At 42.9% G+C, this 16,017-nt stretch overlaps 1 protein-coding gene across 2 annotated transcripts in view; it reads left to right on the plus strand.

Annotated features, from left to right (window-relative positions):
• The first annotated feature begins 323 nt into the window (after positions 1 to 323).
• Positions 324 to 16,017, plus strand: part of ildr2a (immunoglobulin like domain containing receptor 2a) — a 153,751-nt gene continuing 138,057 nt past the window's right edge. The window contains exon 1 of one of the 2 annotated variants that reach the window (XM_086006882.1): positions 324 to 551. In XM_086006882.1, the coding sequence (XP_085863008.1) occupies positions 503 to 551 (49 nt within the window). In that variant the 5' untranslated portion in view covers positions 324 to 502. The remainder of the gene's footprint in view (positions 552 to 16,017) is intronic. The other variant, XM_086006883.1, reaches the window with a different exon arrangement.

The following is a 16,017-nucleotide window of genomic DNA, read 5'->3' on the forward strand; positions in this document are numbered from 1 at the left end:
AAAAATAAGAAAATTGCCAAATGAATGAAATAAGGTTGTAGTTTATTAGTTGCTGACATTGTAACATCTCCTAACGCTGTCAATTTCAACTACAGCGGAGCCCAAAGCAGTATCAATGAAGCCATGTGATTGGAAAAGTCCATTGCCAGAGAGGGGGAATCTGTGACACTTGTCCTTGGAATTGCTTTCTGTGTTCGACTTCGTTTCAAGCCGATATGTGAACCGATAAAAAGCTACATGTTACATCCATTTTTATTTGAATGCCTAAGGCCACGTTCCGTCTTGTAGGTCTGTTTTTGCTAAGGTTCATGCAAATGCCCACCCCTCCCCACGGTAGATGAGTAACAGGTGCCAGTTAAAGCCTGGCTTGATACTTTTGTGTCTGTCAGTTTGCGAGAGACACCGAGAGAGATTACAATGGGAAATCGGAATTTAATTCATAATCGGGGATTAAATGATATCGAGTTATAACAGAATATTTGGGATGTAAAAGGCGCTGAAAATGTGGGTCCCTGGATTCTCATGGTGGATGCCCATTCTCTGCTTGGCAGGTAAGAGTTAAACTACGTTTAACTTTGTAGTAAATGCGATGGTACCGCTAGCTCCCGCAAAAAAACATTCGATGAATGAACATGGCTGTCCAACGACGAGTTTATCGTTCTTTACCTACCTTATGTATTAGATCACCTGCTATTTTAGGGATATTTCCCAATGTTCCCTTTAATCCTCTCTCTCTACCTGCCTACGTTAAATAATAATAATAACCCTACGTGTTACTATGGTCCACCATATCACTGATATTTCAGCTAAGATCGATATATGCACTCGTCCACTATGTTTCAAGGCAAAGTTATTCATTTACGAGAATGAACGAAACCATTATACGCACCAAAACCGAGTGAAAGTATATAAATATAGATATGTTAATTACATTTTAGCAGCATTATACGCTAATTGATAGTTCAGTACAATTTTCAACAAAAAATGAGACCATTCGTTTGAAATTTAAAATATTGGATATTTTCGGTGACATTTTTCGATTAGTAACTACAAAAGCCTTGAAATCCCAATGTTATTTCTAAAGCGCAATTCGTGACTCAGGCTCGCATGATGCACTGAATCATACATGTAAAGACTTGGACTGTGACTATTGTATTGGATGAACTCTATTCTCCCAAATAAATGGTATGATTGGATCAGGAATTCTGAATAATGAGCATGAGTAATAGGAATTGTACTGCGGAATGCTGCGCTTGTATCTGAACCGAAGGCCAGATTTTTAACAAGTTGGTACATTCTCTTAAACCTCTGTGGCAATTCCAATTGTAGTAGAACAGAATCTTTTTTTTTTAAGTGTTTCCAAAGGATTTGCAACAAAAGCTACACAAAGGCTTCTAATTGTCTCAAAACAATTATATTGTTGAACTTTGCAACTGGTTGGAGCAAAACTTTTGTAGGACTGTTGGCATTTTACTCGAGTTCCTGGAGGAATGGACACAAGTGCAACTGGTTGTTAAAATGGTCGTACGCCCAAACCCGTCTTCACTGGTAGGTTATACATTATTAATAGAGATTTTATTACTTCTAACTCTCCCTTGCAGCACACAGATAATGCTGCACAACCGATGGAGATTTAAAATATGGTGCTCTGTTTGCACAATGTTAAAGAGTATTATTGGTGTATATTCTGGTGCTAACCATTTTAGCAATTCAACCAAGGTAGGAATATGCCTACCTTTTTATATAGTGAATCACAATCATTAGGAAAGTGTGTACACAGTGTAGTGAAATGAGTTATCCTGAGATATTGGAAATGGAAAATAGGAATATTAAAGTGAAATTCAGAGGACCATCCTGCTTCCATGTGGATTAAAGGTCAAATTTAAAACAAAATTCAAACGTCGGTACTTGTTTCTAAGTACCAATTTATTGCTTCTTCTATTTGAGAGCCATAATTTGGAACATGGTGCAAAGAAAATAGCACATTAGATATGCACTGAGATCTCCTAAGCTTTGTAGGTTGCTGTGCATGAGCTGCAGGTTCAGTTCCTGCTGGGGATACTACTTTTTGAAAAAGAAGGTTTTATTATTTTAGCAAAGCTCAGTTTTAGCCTTTGCAAATTGGTTGAAAATTTAAAAAGGTTGAAAGCTAAAATACCATCTCCAGCACTGTTCACTATTCAGATGAGTTCAAATACTGTGGAAAGCAAGTGAGAAAATTGGAAGTTAAGAGCAAGAAGGAAGAACAGAGGTAACAGGTAGCATCTTGCACAAAATTTAATAGACTTGTGCAATAAGTTACCAGGAAAGGCCATTGAAGCTAATAGTACAAAGATGTGAAGAAGCAACTAGATGTGTTTCTGTATAGAAACATATGAGAGATATAGTGATAGGGCAAAGGCAGGTAGACTGAGTGAGATCAAGCAAAAAGGTGGTTGGGCCTATTTGTTTTTTCCTGTTGCTGAACATTTTCCACAATGTAAGACGACTAATTTTGATGAGTTACCCAGTCAATACTATCCTCTTGGAGCCATCAATATTATGGGTATAATAACATGTGACTGCACATAGCACAACATCAGTTAACACATCTAAAACAAAACACTTCTGAATTGCGCCTTGTGGGTGGTGGAGAAGCTTTGAGTGGTCGGCTGGTGAGCCACTTGTCGCAGAGTACTCGGCCTCTGTACTGCTCCTGTGGTGAAAGTACTGATATGGCTGGTCCAGTTCACTGGTGATCTCCAGGATAACTGATTTTATTTAGCCCAATAGTTTATGTATTATACAAGTATGGGCCACGTTTAGGATTTTGGCCATTTTATACCAAGGTAACAAAAAACATAATGGCCTAGAAATTGCGGTCAGAGGCGTACCTCTGGAGTACGCCTCTGACCTGCAAAACAATTACAAAAGTACCTCCTAACACCCAGGCTAGGAAAGGTTGCAGTCTCGGGCCTCGAGGCGGAGGGCAGCATAAAGGCCCATGAATCCCAGGGATGCAGGGGGCTCGGAAGCATACCTGGGATCATGTGGGCCTGGTCCTCCAATGACAGGAGAATTCCATTTCAATCATTTACGAAGGGAATCCCCTAATGTTATGCAATGGAATCCCCAAATCTAATAATTACACAATGTACAGAATTGCAATTTTATTCACAAGTTCCTTCATTGCACCAACCTCAATAAAAATGTAATTTTTTGATAATTTTAAACATCACTAAGACTGTTCTCAGGCCAATATTTGCATAAACCCATTTAATAAAGTGTATGTGCATAATTAAGATATATAAATGTTTAATTTAAAGCTTAGATATCCCCTTATGCTGATGCAAGCAGGCCCTATGCCTACTTCCATCAACTGTAATACGTGGGCAATTGCTGGCCAGTCGCTGGGCAAATAGCCCAATTCTGCGCCAGCGATTGTTTTTTTTGGACCCGCTGTGGATGGCCTGTCGACACATACATTGACAAGCCACAAGTTCTGGATTTCGTGCATGTGCAAGCGCATGTGGTAATCCGGAACTTGCGGGGAATTTCAAAGGGAATACGATGGCGTACGCTGAGAGCACGCCATCAGAAACACTGCAATATCAGGGCCTATGGGTTGCTGTGTCTTTGTGCGTGTAGGTTTTGTATACTGTTCTTCGGGGTTTAACCTTATTGCCTTTGCGAATGTTTGTGTCTTTAGTACCTGTGCCAATCTTTTGTTTTTGTTTATGGTTATGTTGCATGTTCTAAGTCTCTAATTTTCTTTCCCTTTTTTTATGTCTTTGAATTTATGTCTCCCTACATCAGTTTTTGTTGTTCTGTTAAAGCTTGCATACCAAAGTGTAATAAGGTATTTAACTGCATTGTGTTAGTGCAAATGGATTATTAGTCCAAGCTGTCATCTATAGTTTGTCTATTTTGCCTTCCATAATATTTTCGTCAGGATTTTTTCATGCCCCCTTTTCCCATTTTGTTTAAGTTTCAATTTTATTGTTTGAAAAGTGAAGGCCTGTGCCCAGTGCATGTTAATAGTTGTTGAACCAAACAAAAAATGGAGCATAGTGTTGTAGGTTCAAATTCTGACATATCTCCTCTTGTCACTGTTCAGTGATCCCTTTTATCTATTAATTTTGGGTGAGAACAGAAAGAGGCTCAGCTGTAATGACCCAATGCCCACAGTCAAATAACTTATTGGCACTCACTATCTAGGCTCACTCATGAAAAGTTGGTCCTTAAATGAGGAATTGGAGGGAAACTGCCACCTGTTGAACCAACTACTGCATGTGTCATTGCCTTCAGCAGAATAGTAGAAGAGGAAGATTGAAGGGGTGAAAAAATTACAAGATAACTCATCTAGAAATGTGAAAGAAAATATTAAAATACATTTAGTTCAAGGCTTGGAAATGTTCACATGTTTTGGTGAGAAGCTATTGTATTTGGTTTTTATTTTCCGATTTCCTTTCCTCCCCCCTCCCCCCAACTTCTTTTCTGTTCGCCTGAAGTGACTGACGCAGTGGGATACAGCTCCACAAACACCAGGAGCTCTCTGATATCTCATCCAAGTTCTCATTCTTCATGTGTGAACTTTGACCATGAGATTCAACAGCCTATTCAATTAATGTGGGCATCACAGCACTAAATGTTATCAAGCAGTTACCCTAACTGAGTTCCTCACATCCAGCATAAGGATACTGAAGCCAAAAATAGTGGCCCGAATTTTGCGGTAAAAACAATGGGGAGACTATTAGCGTTCACCGTTATTAAAGTGTAAATCGCACAGCAACCTCCGGCGACCGTGCACGTGCAGTTAAACGCAGAAATCATAACGTTGATGTCCGAGTTGTCCTGCTCCTCCAGAAGCTCAACTATAACAGTATCTCGCTGAGAGACTCTGCATTCAAATACATGCAATGGCGTGAAGTTGCTGTACTTGCGGGCTAGATACACACTAAACTCGCCAGAAAAAGTTAGGGCTTGTCCATTCCAGTGTAAGTAAGTTTTAATTACTGCCAACCAGCCTCTCTGGTACTGAAAATTATCTTTTACAAGTGTGGAGTCTCATTCCTTCAGATTTTAATTATTGTTGGAGATTTAAAAAAATTGAAAGATTTAAATATTTTCTTTACCTTTTCTTTCTATCTCTTTTATCTCTTTCTCTTAATTCCATCTTTCTTTCCCTCTCTCTATTTTGTTTTCTGTACATGATTTGGCATTGAATTAAATATTATAACTTATACTTCCTGGTTCAGACTCTGCACTGCTCAGTAACAATTCTTTCATCTGATTGGTTAAGGAGATACACAGTTGTTTGTCCTGTTCACACAGGTCCCAGATCCTCTGTAGAGGGTGCTCTGCCGAAATGGCTTTCTAATCACAGCAAGTTCCAGTACAAAACTCCACAGAAAGTCTGTGGGCAAGTGTAAGTGTAATGATTGGCTGGCGCCATTCATTCACTGCTGACTGCAAAATCCGGCCCAACATTTCTACTGCTGCCTAGCTGAGTACAGACCAGGGATTGAATCTGAAACCTTCTTGATCTGTATAGTTCAATACATACCAAGCAATGCATTTACCCACTAAACCATCACTATTATTACATTTGGATTCATAAATATTCTTCTGAGGCAGTGTGTAGGGTGCAATGCATCGGAATACCAATACCCACTCCTGTACTGCTGTAGGGGGCATCAGACACAGTGTTCACACTGGGCTGCCATGACATGCCCTTAGCCAGCCAATCAAGGGCAGTACAAATCATGTATACTCTCTCAAAAATCTTTAATTCCTAGAGGTACCAATAATTTTTAACTTAAACTAGCAGAGCTCCAGTGCTGAAAGTGAATTGGAAGAGCATGATGGGGGACTGCTATAAAAAGCAAATGTGACACTTATACCCCTCCTCTGCATACAGTTTCTTAGCATCAACTTTTAATATATTATGCATTCATAAATGTTGATGCTAAGCAACTATATGCAGGGGAGGAGAGGGGGAAGAAAATTCAGTCGTAGTTTGAGTTAAATTGTTGTACCACTTTAATATTAATCCATGTGTCAATGGCCAGTAATCTGTTTAATTGTTTATTTTTTGTCCTGTGATGTCATTTCTCTTTAGTTGAAACATCATTAACAGCTGTTATGCCCTCATCATATTCACATAGTGCACAGTGCTCCCAGCGCTACAGGCAAAGTCGCCACGTTCAAGGAGCTGATTTGTAACAATGAAAATATAATTTGAAATCACAAATACCTCTAGGCTGTTACAAGTAATCGATATAATAAATTTATATCTATGTTTTTGGCAGTTTTAGAAATATTCAGGAGATTCAAGCTATTTTATTGCTAAAGTGATCTACCTCATAGACAATTTCCAGAAACAACACTCCCACTCCTTGAGTGGGAGTTTCAGTATTAGTATTGCAAACATTTAAAAATAAATATGATTAGCTCTCAAATCATTTTTCTGCACATTTTGTTGGCATTGAAACATATAGAGTACTGGTGACCTCACCAGGGGATTTGATCAGAAGGAATTATTGAGATTCATTTTCCTGGCCCTCCACCATTGCCTGAGTGCTGGACAGGCGGAGCACACCCGAAGTGCACTCTCAGTCCAGGCATCAGAGAGACCAAATGTGTTGGGCCAGCTGGCCACACCCTCCGCACAGGCCCACCCCTTGGCAGGGCAATGCACTATTGTAAACTCCATGACAGTTTTACATTGCAAATATCTTTTTTTCTTGTCAATTTTTTTCCCCTTGCCTTTATTGTTGAATCCATTTATTCATTTCTGGAGTATAGTTGAACAGGTGCTGGGCACATTCTGGTGCCCAACTAATAGTTAATTCATCAGTATTTAGTTAATTCACCTTGATGGCAAGTATCACCAAGCTATTTGATGGTGGGGACATTACAGCTGAGCTAGTCCTTTCCTCACGATATAAATACATGTACACCGCAACCAGGGGTCACAGATAGCAATCAGGACCAGTGCAGTGTTTAAGACTATCATATCATTATCATATATATAATATATATCTGGAGATTACACTGTTATTCATTTGATAAGCTATGCTCCTCACTGGAATATAAAGGATCAAAAAACAATGTAAGGGTATGGCTGAATACAAACATGTGGATCTATTTGTATTTGGGATGATTTCTCTTCAACTCCATTTGTACCCAGTTCTCCACACACAGCAAGCAAGGAATTCTCGTCAAATTCTCTCCTCGCTAATCTAGGGGCACTGAAGCCAATTGCTGCAGTGCTAATCTACCACTGCCCTGGTTAAGATCAGCTCATTCAGCACAGGCTGGGGATCAAATTTAGGACTTCCTTGTCCAGCTACTCAGCAGATAAACTCGGTGAGCCTTTGGCGGTGTTGTATTCGTTTTCATTTTTAATTGGTAATTAAAAAGGCGACGGGAGATCCACTGAGTACACATGGTAGGTCAGCAAAATTTGCATTTCTGAATTAGTGATACACGGCAAAATACCAGTTTCTTTGTGAAATAACTTGAGCAACATTTGTACGCAGAGTCTTAGGCATAGCTATTTCTGCAGAATTTTGCAGTCAGATCTTCTTTCCAGCATTGTGCCTCAAATACTGTATATTTACCTATCAGTTCAGTGTAAGCATATCCTGTTACTTCTCATTTCACATATTTTTCTCATTTCCGTATTATGCCAATTTCAGGGTCTGCCTGTTATAATTTTAATCAATATTTTTCCTCTCTTCTGCGTTTGTAGAAAATGATATATTTACTCTCATATACTTTATTTTCCTTTGTAAGACTGTGATGGATTAAAATGTAGGAGATGATTTCAGAATGAAATTTAGCACAAACATGAATGTTCTATGGAGAACAGTTGTACAATGTTCCTTTCACATTGATTCCCAATCACGAGAAAGAAACAGTCTGTTAACAGCATTAAACGTAGGGTTTTATAAGACTAAAGCCCCACATGCAATTTTTCTGCTAGTGTTTAAAATGGTGACCTAGTGTTACAGGGTATTCTGTGACTCAATGATATGATAATTCTGCACACTGTCATTGCCGTTCTTGCCCTTTGGCCGAGATTTCCCCTACTTCGGCGGGTCCGTGGGGGGCGACGTCGGTGGCAGGTCCTGACCCCGCTGCTGGCTCCATCCCGCTCTGTAGAATGATTTTTACATTGATTGGGCTTGTTAAGCCCGCCCAGTGCATTTGCCAGCCAATTGAAGGAAGTGGGCCTGATGATGTCATTTGATGACACATCATCAGCCGGTTTCCTTAAAGGGACCATGCGCAAATTTATTTTGACAGTTGTGCTGTCAGCGTTCTACGGCATTGAGGTGCTGCAAATATTGACGAGCACTGCACAAAGGTGCAGGGCTGCACCCGAGCTCTCCCATGATATGGAGGGAGTCTGAGCACGCAGTGAGGTTTTCTTCCCTTCCCATGGGTGGAAGAGACCTCCCCAGGAGATCAACGCAGCCTGGTTGCATATTGCACAGGAGGACACAAGCAGGGATGTCATCAGGGGGACCAAGCTGCAGTGGCACAAAACTTTCAATGATCTCAGTAGATCATGAAACATTACTGCAAAGCCACACTCAACCTATAATCACAGCCCCATCACTTTGCCTTCCCTACCCTACTCCTGCACGTCCTTACTCACACTAACTTGTACCTCCACCCATCCCTCTCTAACTACATTATCACTTCTCCATCTCACTAGCTGCCCCTCACACTCACCCTCATCCTAGTCCAATCATACCAACTAACAACAACTAGGCACTTGGGTGTTTTAGCCAATGTTCATGTAAAGTTTCTGTTAATGTGGTGTCAAACTTTGAAACCTTTATTTTCAACACTTTGCATTCTTGGACGGATGTGTGTGCACCTTTGGAAGTGACTTAGTAAGTTGCAGTGAATGGTGAGACATAGCTGTACCCCTCGCAATGGTGATGAGTGTGAAAGGAATGGCTTGGGCATTGTAGGGATGCTTTATGGTGTTGGTGTGGGGTGGTGCCAACCTGGCACATAATGTGGCAGCCAGGGTGTACAGCATCAAGTGAAGTAAACCTGGCCATAGTGAGGCCATCCCTGGCATCCTGGGCAGCAATGTGGTCGGGTGCTGATGCCCTCTGTCCTGTGCAGCATCAGTTGATTGTGGAGAAGGTTGGTATTGTTGTTGGTGCTGCTTGTGTGCCTGATGCTGCCGGTGTTGGTGCTGATCATGGTGGGATTCTGAGGACCAAGGTGAGTTCGTTTCAAGACCACCGATGCTGATGTAATAGATGGCAGGTGCGGTTGAGATGACAGAAGTGATCTGTCAATGGTGAGAGAGGTTGTTCCAATGAGGTGACATTGGATAGAGAGTTTGCTCCAAATCCTTGCAACCTGCATAAAGCTCAATCTGTCTTCCAAGTGCAGTAAGCAACAGCTACTGAGCTGGGAAAGTGAACAGCTGTGAGATGGGAGCTTTTATAGCACATTTGAAGCTGTCAAGTAATGAGATGATTCCATGGTCATGCAACTCCCAACCTCCTTACCTGATGTGAGCCACGAGCAGCATGGACCCAGTGGGTGACTTCGTAAAATGGTAAGGTGAGCTCAAAATACTTTTTCATGAGCTGTTAACAAGGTCATAATGACCTGAATTACATCCCCCGCCGCTGCATGTTGGGTCTCTTCAGCCCTGACGGACCCGACATCTGGGAAAGTCATGTGGCGGCGGGTTGACAGCGGTGTCCCGACCCGCTGTCAAATAAAAAATTCCCACCCGATCTGCCACCGAACGCGCCTGCTGACCCCTGAAAAATTCTCCCCTTTGTTTCAAGAGAAGGGAGAGAAAAGCATAGGGCAAGTCAACCCAGACTAGTCTCTCATTACTCTTAATGGCTGACTTTTTTTAAATTAATTTTTATGGGATGTAGGTGTCGCTGGCAAAGCCAGCATTTATTGCCCATCCCTAATTGCCCTTGAGAAGGTGGTGGTCAGCCGCCTTCTTGAACCGCTGCAGTCCTTGTGGTGAAGGTACTCCCACAGTGCTGTTAGGGAGGGAGTTCCAGGATTTTGACCCAGCCATGATAAATGATCGGCGATATACTTCTAAGTCAGGATGGTGTGTGACTTGGAGGGGAACTTGGAGGAGGTGGTGTTCCCATGCGCCTGCTGCCCTTGTCCTTCTAGGTAGAAGAGGTTGTGGGTTTGGGAGGTGCTGCCGAAGAAGCCTTGGCGAGTTGCTGCAGTGCATCTTGTAGATGGTACACACTGCAGCCACGGTGTGCCGGTGGTACAGGGAGTGAATGTTAAAGGTGGTAGATGGGGTGCCAATCAAGCGGGCTGCTTTGTCTTGGATGGTGTTGAGCTTCTTGAGTATTGTTGGAGCTGCACTCATCCAAGCAAGTGGAGCGTATTCCATCACACTCCTTACTTGTGTCTTGTAGATGGTAGAAAGGCTTTGGGGAGTCAGGAGGTGAGACACTCGCCACAGAATACCTAGCGTCTGACCTGCTCTTGTTGCCACAGTATTTATGTGGCTGGTCTAGTTAAGTTTCTGGTCAATGTTGACCCCCAGGATATTGATGGTGGGGGATTCGGCGATGGTAATGCAGTTGAATGTCAAGAGCAGGTGATTAGACTCTTGCTTGTTGGAGATAGTCATTGCCTGGCACTCCTGTGGCATGAATGTTACCTGCCACTTATCAGCCCAAGCCTGAATGTCGTCTAGGTCTTGTTGCATGCGGGCATGGACTGCGTCATTATCTGAGGAGTTGTGAATGGCGCTGAACATTGTGCAGTCATCAGCGAACATCTCCATTTCTGACCTTATGTTGGAGGGCAGGTCATTGATGAAGCAGCTGAAGATGGTTGGGCCTAGGGCACTACCAACCTGCCCCCGCCACACAGTACTGCCCCCCGATTATCAAAATCCACAACAAGGCCTTGGACAACGTGGACCACTTTCCATACCTCGGGAGCCTACTGTCAACAAGGGCAGACGTCGACGATGAAGTCCAACACCGCCTTCAGTGTGCCAGTGCAGCCTTCGGTCGCCTGAGGAAGAGAGTGTTTGAAGACCAAGATCTCAAACCTGGCACTAAGCTCATGGTCTACAGAGCAGCAGTGATACCCGCCCTGCTGTATGCCTCAGAGACATGGACCATGTACAGCAGGCACCTCCAAGCACTGGCGAGGTACCACCAATGCTGCCACCGCAAGATCCTGCAAATCCATTGGCAGGATAGGCGCACCAACGTCAGTGTTCTTGCTCAGGCCAACATCCCCAGCATCAAAGCTTTGACCACGCTCGATCAGCTCTGATGGACGGGTCACATTGTCCGCATGCTCGATACGAGACTCCCAAAACAAGCGCTCTACTCGGAGTTCCGGCATGGCAAGAGAGCCCCAGGTGGGCAGAGGAAACACTTCAAGGACACCCTCAAAGCCTCCTTGAAAAAGTGCAACATCCCCACCGACACCTGGGAATCCCTGGCCCAAGACCGCACAAAGTGGAGGAGAAGCATCCGGGAAGGCGCCGAACACCTCGAGTCTTTTCGCCGGGAGCAAGCAGAAGCCAAGTGCAGGCAGCGCAAGGAGCGCACGTCAACCCAAGCACCCCACCCACCCGCCCCTTCAACCACCATCTGCCCCACCTGTGACAGAGACTGTAGGTCCCGCATTGAACTCATCAGTCACCTGCAAACACATTTTTAATGTGGAAGCAAGTCATCCTCGGTTCCGAGGGACTGCCCAAGAAGAAGAAGAAGGAGGTTGGGCCTAGGACACTGCCCTAAGGAACTCCTGCAGCGATGACCTGCGGCTGTGATGATTGGCCTCCAACAACCACAACCATCTTCCTTTGTGCTAGGTATGACTCCAACCAGTGGAGAGTTTTCCCCCCGAATCCCATTGACTTCAGTTTTACTAGGGCTCCTTGATGCCACACTCGGTCAAATGCTGCCTTGATGTCAAGGGCAGTCACTCTCACCTCACTTTTGGAATTCGGCTCCTTTGTTCATGTTTGGACCAAGGCTGTAATGGGGTCGGGAGCCGAATGGTCTTGGCAGAACCCAAACTGGGCATCAGTGAGCAAGTTATTGGTGAGTAAGTGCCGCATGATAGCACTGTCGATGACCCCTTCCATCACTTTGCTGATGATTGGAAGTGGACTGATGGGGCGGTAATAGGCCGGATTGGATTTGTCCTGCTTTTTATGGACAGGACATACCTGGGCAGTTTTCCGCATTGTCGGATAGATGCCAGTGTTGTAGCTGTACAGGAACAGCTTGGCTAGAGGTGCGGCTAGTTCTGGAGCACAAGTCTTCAGCACGATAGCTGGGATGTTGTTGGGGCCCATAGCTTTTGCTGTATCCAGTACGCTCAGCTGTTTCTTGATATCATGTGGGGTGAATCGAATTGGCTGAAGACTGGCTTCTGTGATGTTGGGGACCTCAGGAGGAGGCCGATATGGATCATCCACTCGGCACTTCCGGCTGAAGATGGTTGCGAACGCTTCAGCCTTGTCTTTTGCACTCGCGTGCTGGGCTCCGCCATCATTGAGGATGGGGATATTCATGGAGCCTCCTCCTCCCGTTAGTTTTTTTAATGGTCCGCCACCATTCAGGACTGGATGTGGCAGGACTGCAGAGCTTTGATCTGATCCGTTGATTGTGGGATCACTTAGCCCTGTCTATAGCATGCTGCTTCTGCTTTTTAGCATGCATGTAGTCCTGTATTGCAGCTTCCCCAGGTTGGCACCTCCTGGCAAGCTCTTCTACATTCCTCCTTATTGAACCAGGGTTGGTCCCTTGGCTTGATGGTAATGGTAGAGTGAGGGATATGCCGGGCCATGAGGTTACAGATTGTGGTGGAATACAATTCTGCTGCTGCTGATGATCCATAGCGCCTCATGGATGCCCAGTTTTGAGTTGCGAGATCTGTTCTGAATCTATCCCATTTAGCACAGTGGTAGTGCCACACAGCACGATGGAGGGTGTCCTTCCCGACTATATACCACTGTGAGGCCACCCCTGGGTGGGTCTGTCCTGCCGTGGGATAGGACATACCCAGGGATGGTGATGGAGGAGTTTAGGACATTGGCTGAAAGGTATGATTCTGTGAGTATGACTGTCAGGCTGTTGCTTGACTGGTCTGTGGAACAGCTCGCCCAATTTTGGCACAAGTCCCCAGATGTTGTTGGGTGTGCCATTGCCTTTGCCATGTCCGTAGCCGGTGCCGAGGTCGATGCCGGGTGGTTCGTCCGGTTTCATTTTTTAATTATTTTTTGTAGCGGTTTGTTACAACGGAGTGGCATGCTAGGCCATTTCAGAGGGCAGTTAAGAGTCAACCACATTGCTGTGGGTCTGGAGTCACATATAGGCCAAACCAGGTAAGGACGGCAGATTTCCTTCTCTAAAGGACATTAGTGAACCAGATGGGTTTTTACAACAATCCGATAGTTTCATGGTTACGATTACTGATACTAGTAATTATTCCAGATTTATTTAATTAATTGAATTTAAATTCCCCAGCTGCCGTGGTGGGTTTTCTCTGGATCATTAGTCCAGGCCTCTGGATTACTAGCCCAGTGACATTACCACTACGCTACCATTCCCTGGTTTAAGTGTGGCTTAGGCTAAAAGCTAGGGAAAAGGCACTTTTCACCTCTGTCAGGGAATGGTGCATATTATAGGGAGACCTATAATTGCACCATAAAAGAACATCTGAACATGGAAACATGTAGTAATTCTTTTGGAAAAAAAGTGCATTTCACTCTAACAAATGATGCCTTATCTAATTATGGAAAACAAAATCATTAATTTCTAATTTAAATTTTCCAATTATGTAACAATAGCAGTGGCCCTGCTCCAAGTTGTATGATGTTTTCATTAATTCAGATATAAAGGAACACAAACATTCATTCCAGTCCTACATTCCATTCTGCTTCAACATGTTCAGCCTAATAAAAGACACAAGATCCATTGTGTTGGCCTTAAAGGCACAATGTCTTCCCATGGAAAGATTGGGAAGAAATACCCAGTGCCGTAACATTTATGAACGGCTTGAGCTGTATGAGAATGGAAATGTAGCTCCATTGCTATTTTTATAAATATATTTGTGGCCAGCCTAGCTATAAATAAAACCTCTAATATTTAAACAATACGTTACAATCAAAATAGCAAACCATAGTAACATTACTTACAATTGCTACAATTCAGTGTCACATCCCTATCGATCTAATCTCTCCACAACAATTCTTCACAATTGTTACGAATGTCTGATAATCTGGAGTTGGGTGTTCTCCCAGATATCTGCTGAGATTGCATCATTTGTTATTCCACAAAGATGGCAATACTCAGCTGCACATCATAAAGCTGAACTGTGCTGTAACAATACTAGCTGAGGGGAGACTGGGTGGTGCAGTTGGTTCAGAACATTGTTCTTTCACTTCTGGGACCCGGATTAAAATCAAACCTAGAATTAGAGGATGAAAGTCTCACTTCTCTGCTGCAATAAGGTTTCTAAATTAAAAGAGCTCAAGTAGTTTCAACCAGTTTTGGGGGCATGGCTCATGACATAAGCTAATAATAATTCAGAACTACTGACACTAAATTATACATTTCACTAAGAGAGGACACATGGATGGCTTATCTGGGAAATGAAAATGTTGCATTGGTGAAGGGAATGTTCTTCTGGAATCGAGGTTTTGGGGATTAGTGTTATTAGTCCACCTTAACCAGGGAGTGGTTGATCCTGACCAAGAAATCTGTTTAGTCCTTTGGCACTGACCTCATTGTTAGTAAAAGAAAAATTGCAAAAAAATGACTGATACTGGCTCTATGCTGCAATGAATATGGGATAGCATACTCCACAGAGACCATGTTTGTGTTTGAAATAGCTGTAAGTCAATTCATAATTCCTGCTCAATGCTTGAATGTTGTTCATTATACAGTGTTCTAGCCCTAGTATTCACATTGAATGAAGAACGTATTATTGACTGTATAGAAATGGAGCTTTGTCCTTGGTGTTTTGTGATGGTTTCATTGGAGAGGTGCCTTTATTAGGTGTATCTCCACTCTACTCCAATCACAGGGCTTTGTTTCCCACAATTGGATTGGATGATCTTTAGTTTTACTTTATCAGGGAACCTGTAAGTATGTCGAGTTTCCTTACTTTGAATTGATCCACTGACTGAAACAATCCACATGGGCACAAATGCCAGTGGGATAAAAACTGGGACTGGTGAACCATGTAGAAAGCACGAGACTTGCTTTATGCAATACGTATGTCATTTTCACAATGTGTTCAAAATAATAAAGATATGGAAATATCTTGTGATACTTATCAATCAAAGGCAGAGGTTTTATTGTTTATCACGCCCTCCAAGATAGCTATCTATTTAAATTGACCAGCTTAAGCTTCTTTGCACAGATCAAATATTATCCCTAATTTATTTACACAATACAGGGCAAGCAACCTAAAATATACATACTGGTCCTCATTCTTAATCATTCTGATGGAATAAAATAAAACATTCTCAAAATAAATATACACCCGAGACAGGCTACTGAGACAGTGACAGTAAAGCTTAATTAGTAGTCCAGAAATCTGGACTAACAATCCAGAGAATATGAATGCAAATCCAACCATGACAGTTTGAGAATTTGAATTCAGTTTTTTTTAAAGTCTGGAAATGAAAAGCTAGTATCAGTAAAAGTGACCATGAAGCTGTCGGATTGTGGTTAAAAGCACAACTGGTTCCCTAATGTCCTTTAGGGAAGGAAACTTCCCATCCTTACCTAGACTGGCTTACATGTGACTCCACTCCCACATAAGTGTAGTTGACTCTTAACTGTCCTCTGAAGTGGCTTAGCAAGCCGCTCCGTTGTATCAAACTGCTACAAACAGACTGTTTTAGCTCATGAAGAAGGCACACCACCACCTTCTAGAGACAAGCAGAGATGGGCAATAAATGTCAACCCTGTCAGCAATGCCCACATCCCAAAATGATTTTTTTTAAAAGGCTAACATTCATTATAT

The sequence above is a fragment of the Somniosus microcephalus genome, chromosome 14 (assembly GCF_052327205.1).
Source record: "Somniosus microcephalus isolate GS21.2 chromosome 14, FLI_Smic_1.0, whole genome shotgun sequence".
NCBI classification, from domain to species: Eukaryota; Metazoa; Chordata; class Chondrichthyes; order Squaliformes; family Somniosidae; genus Somniosus; species Somniosus microcephalus.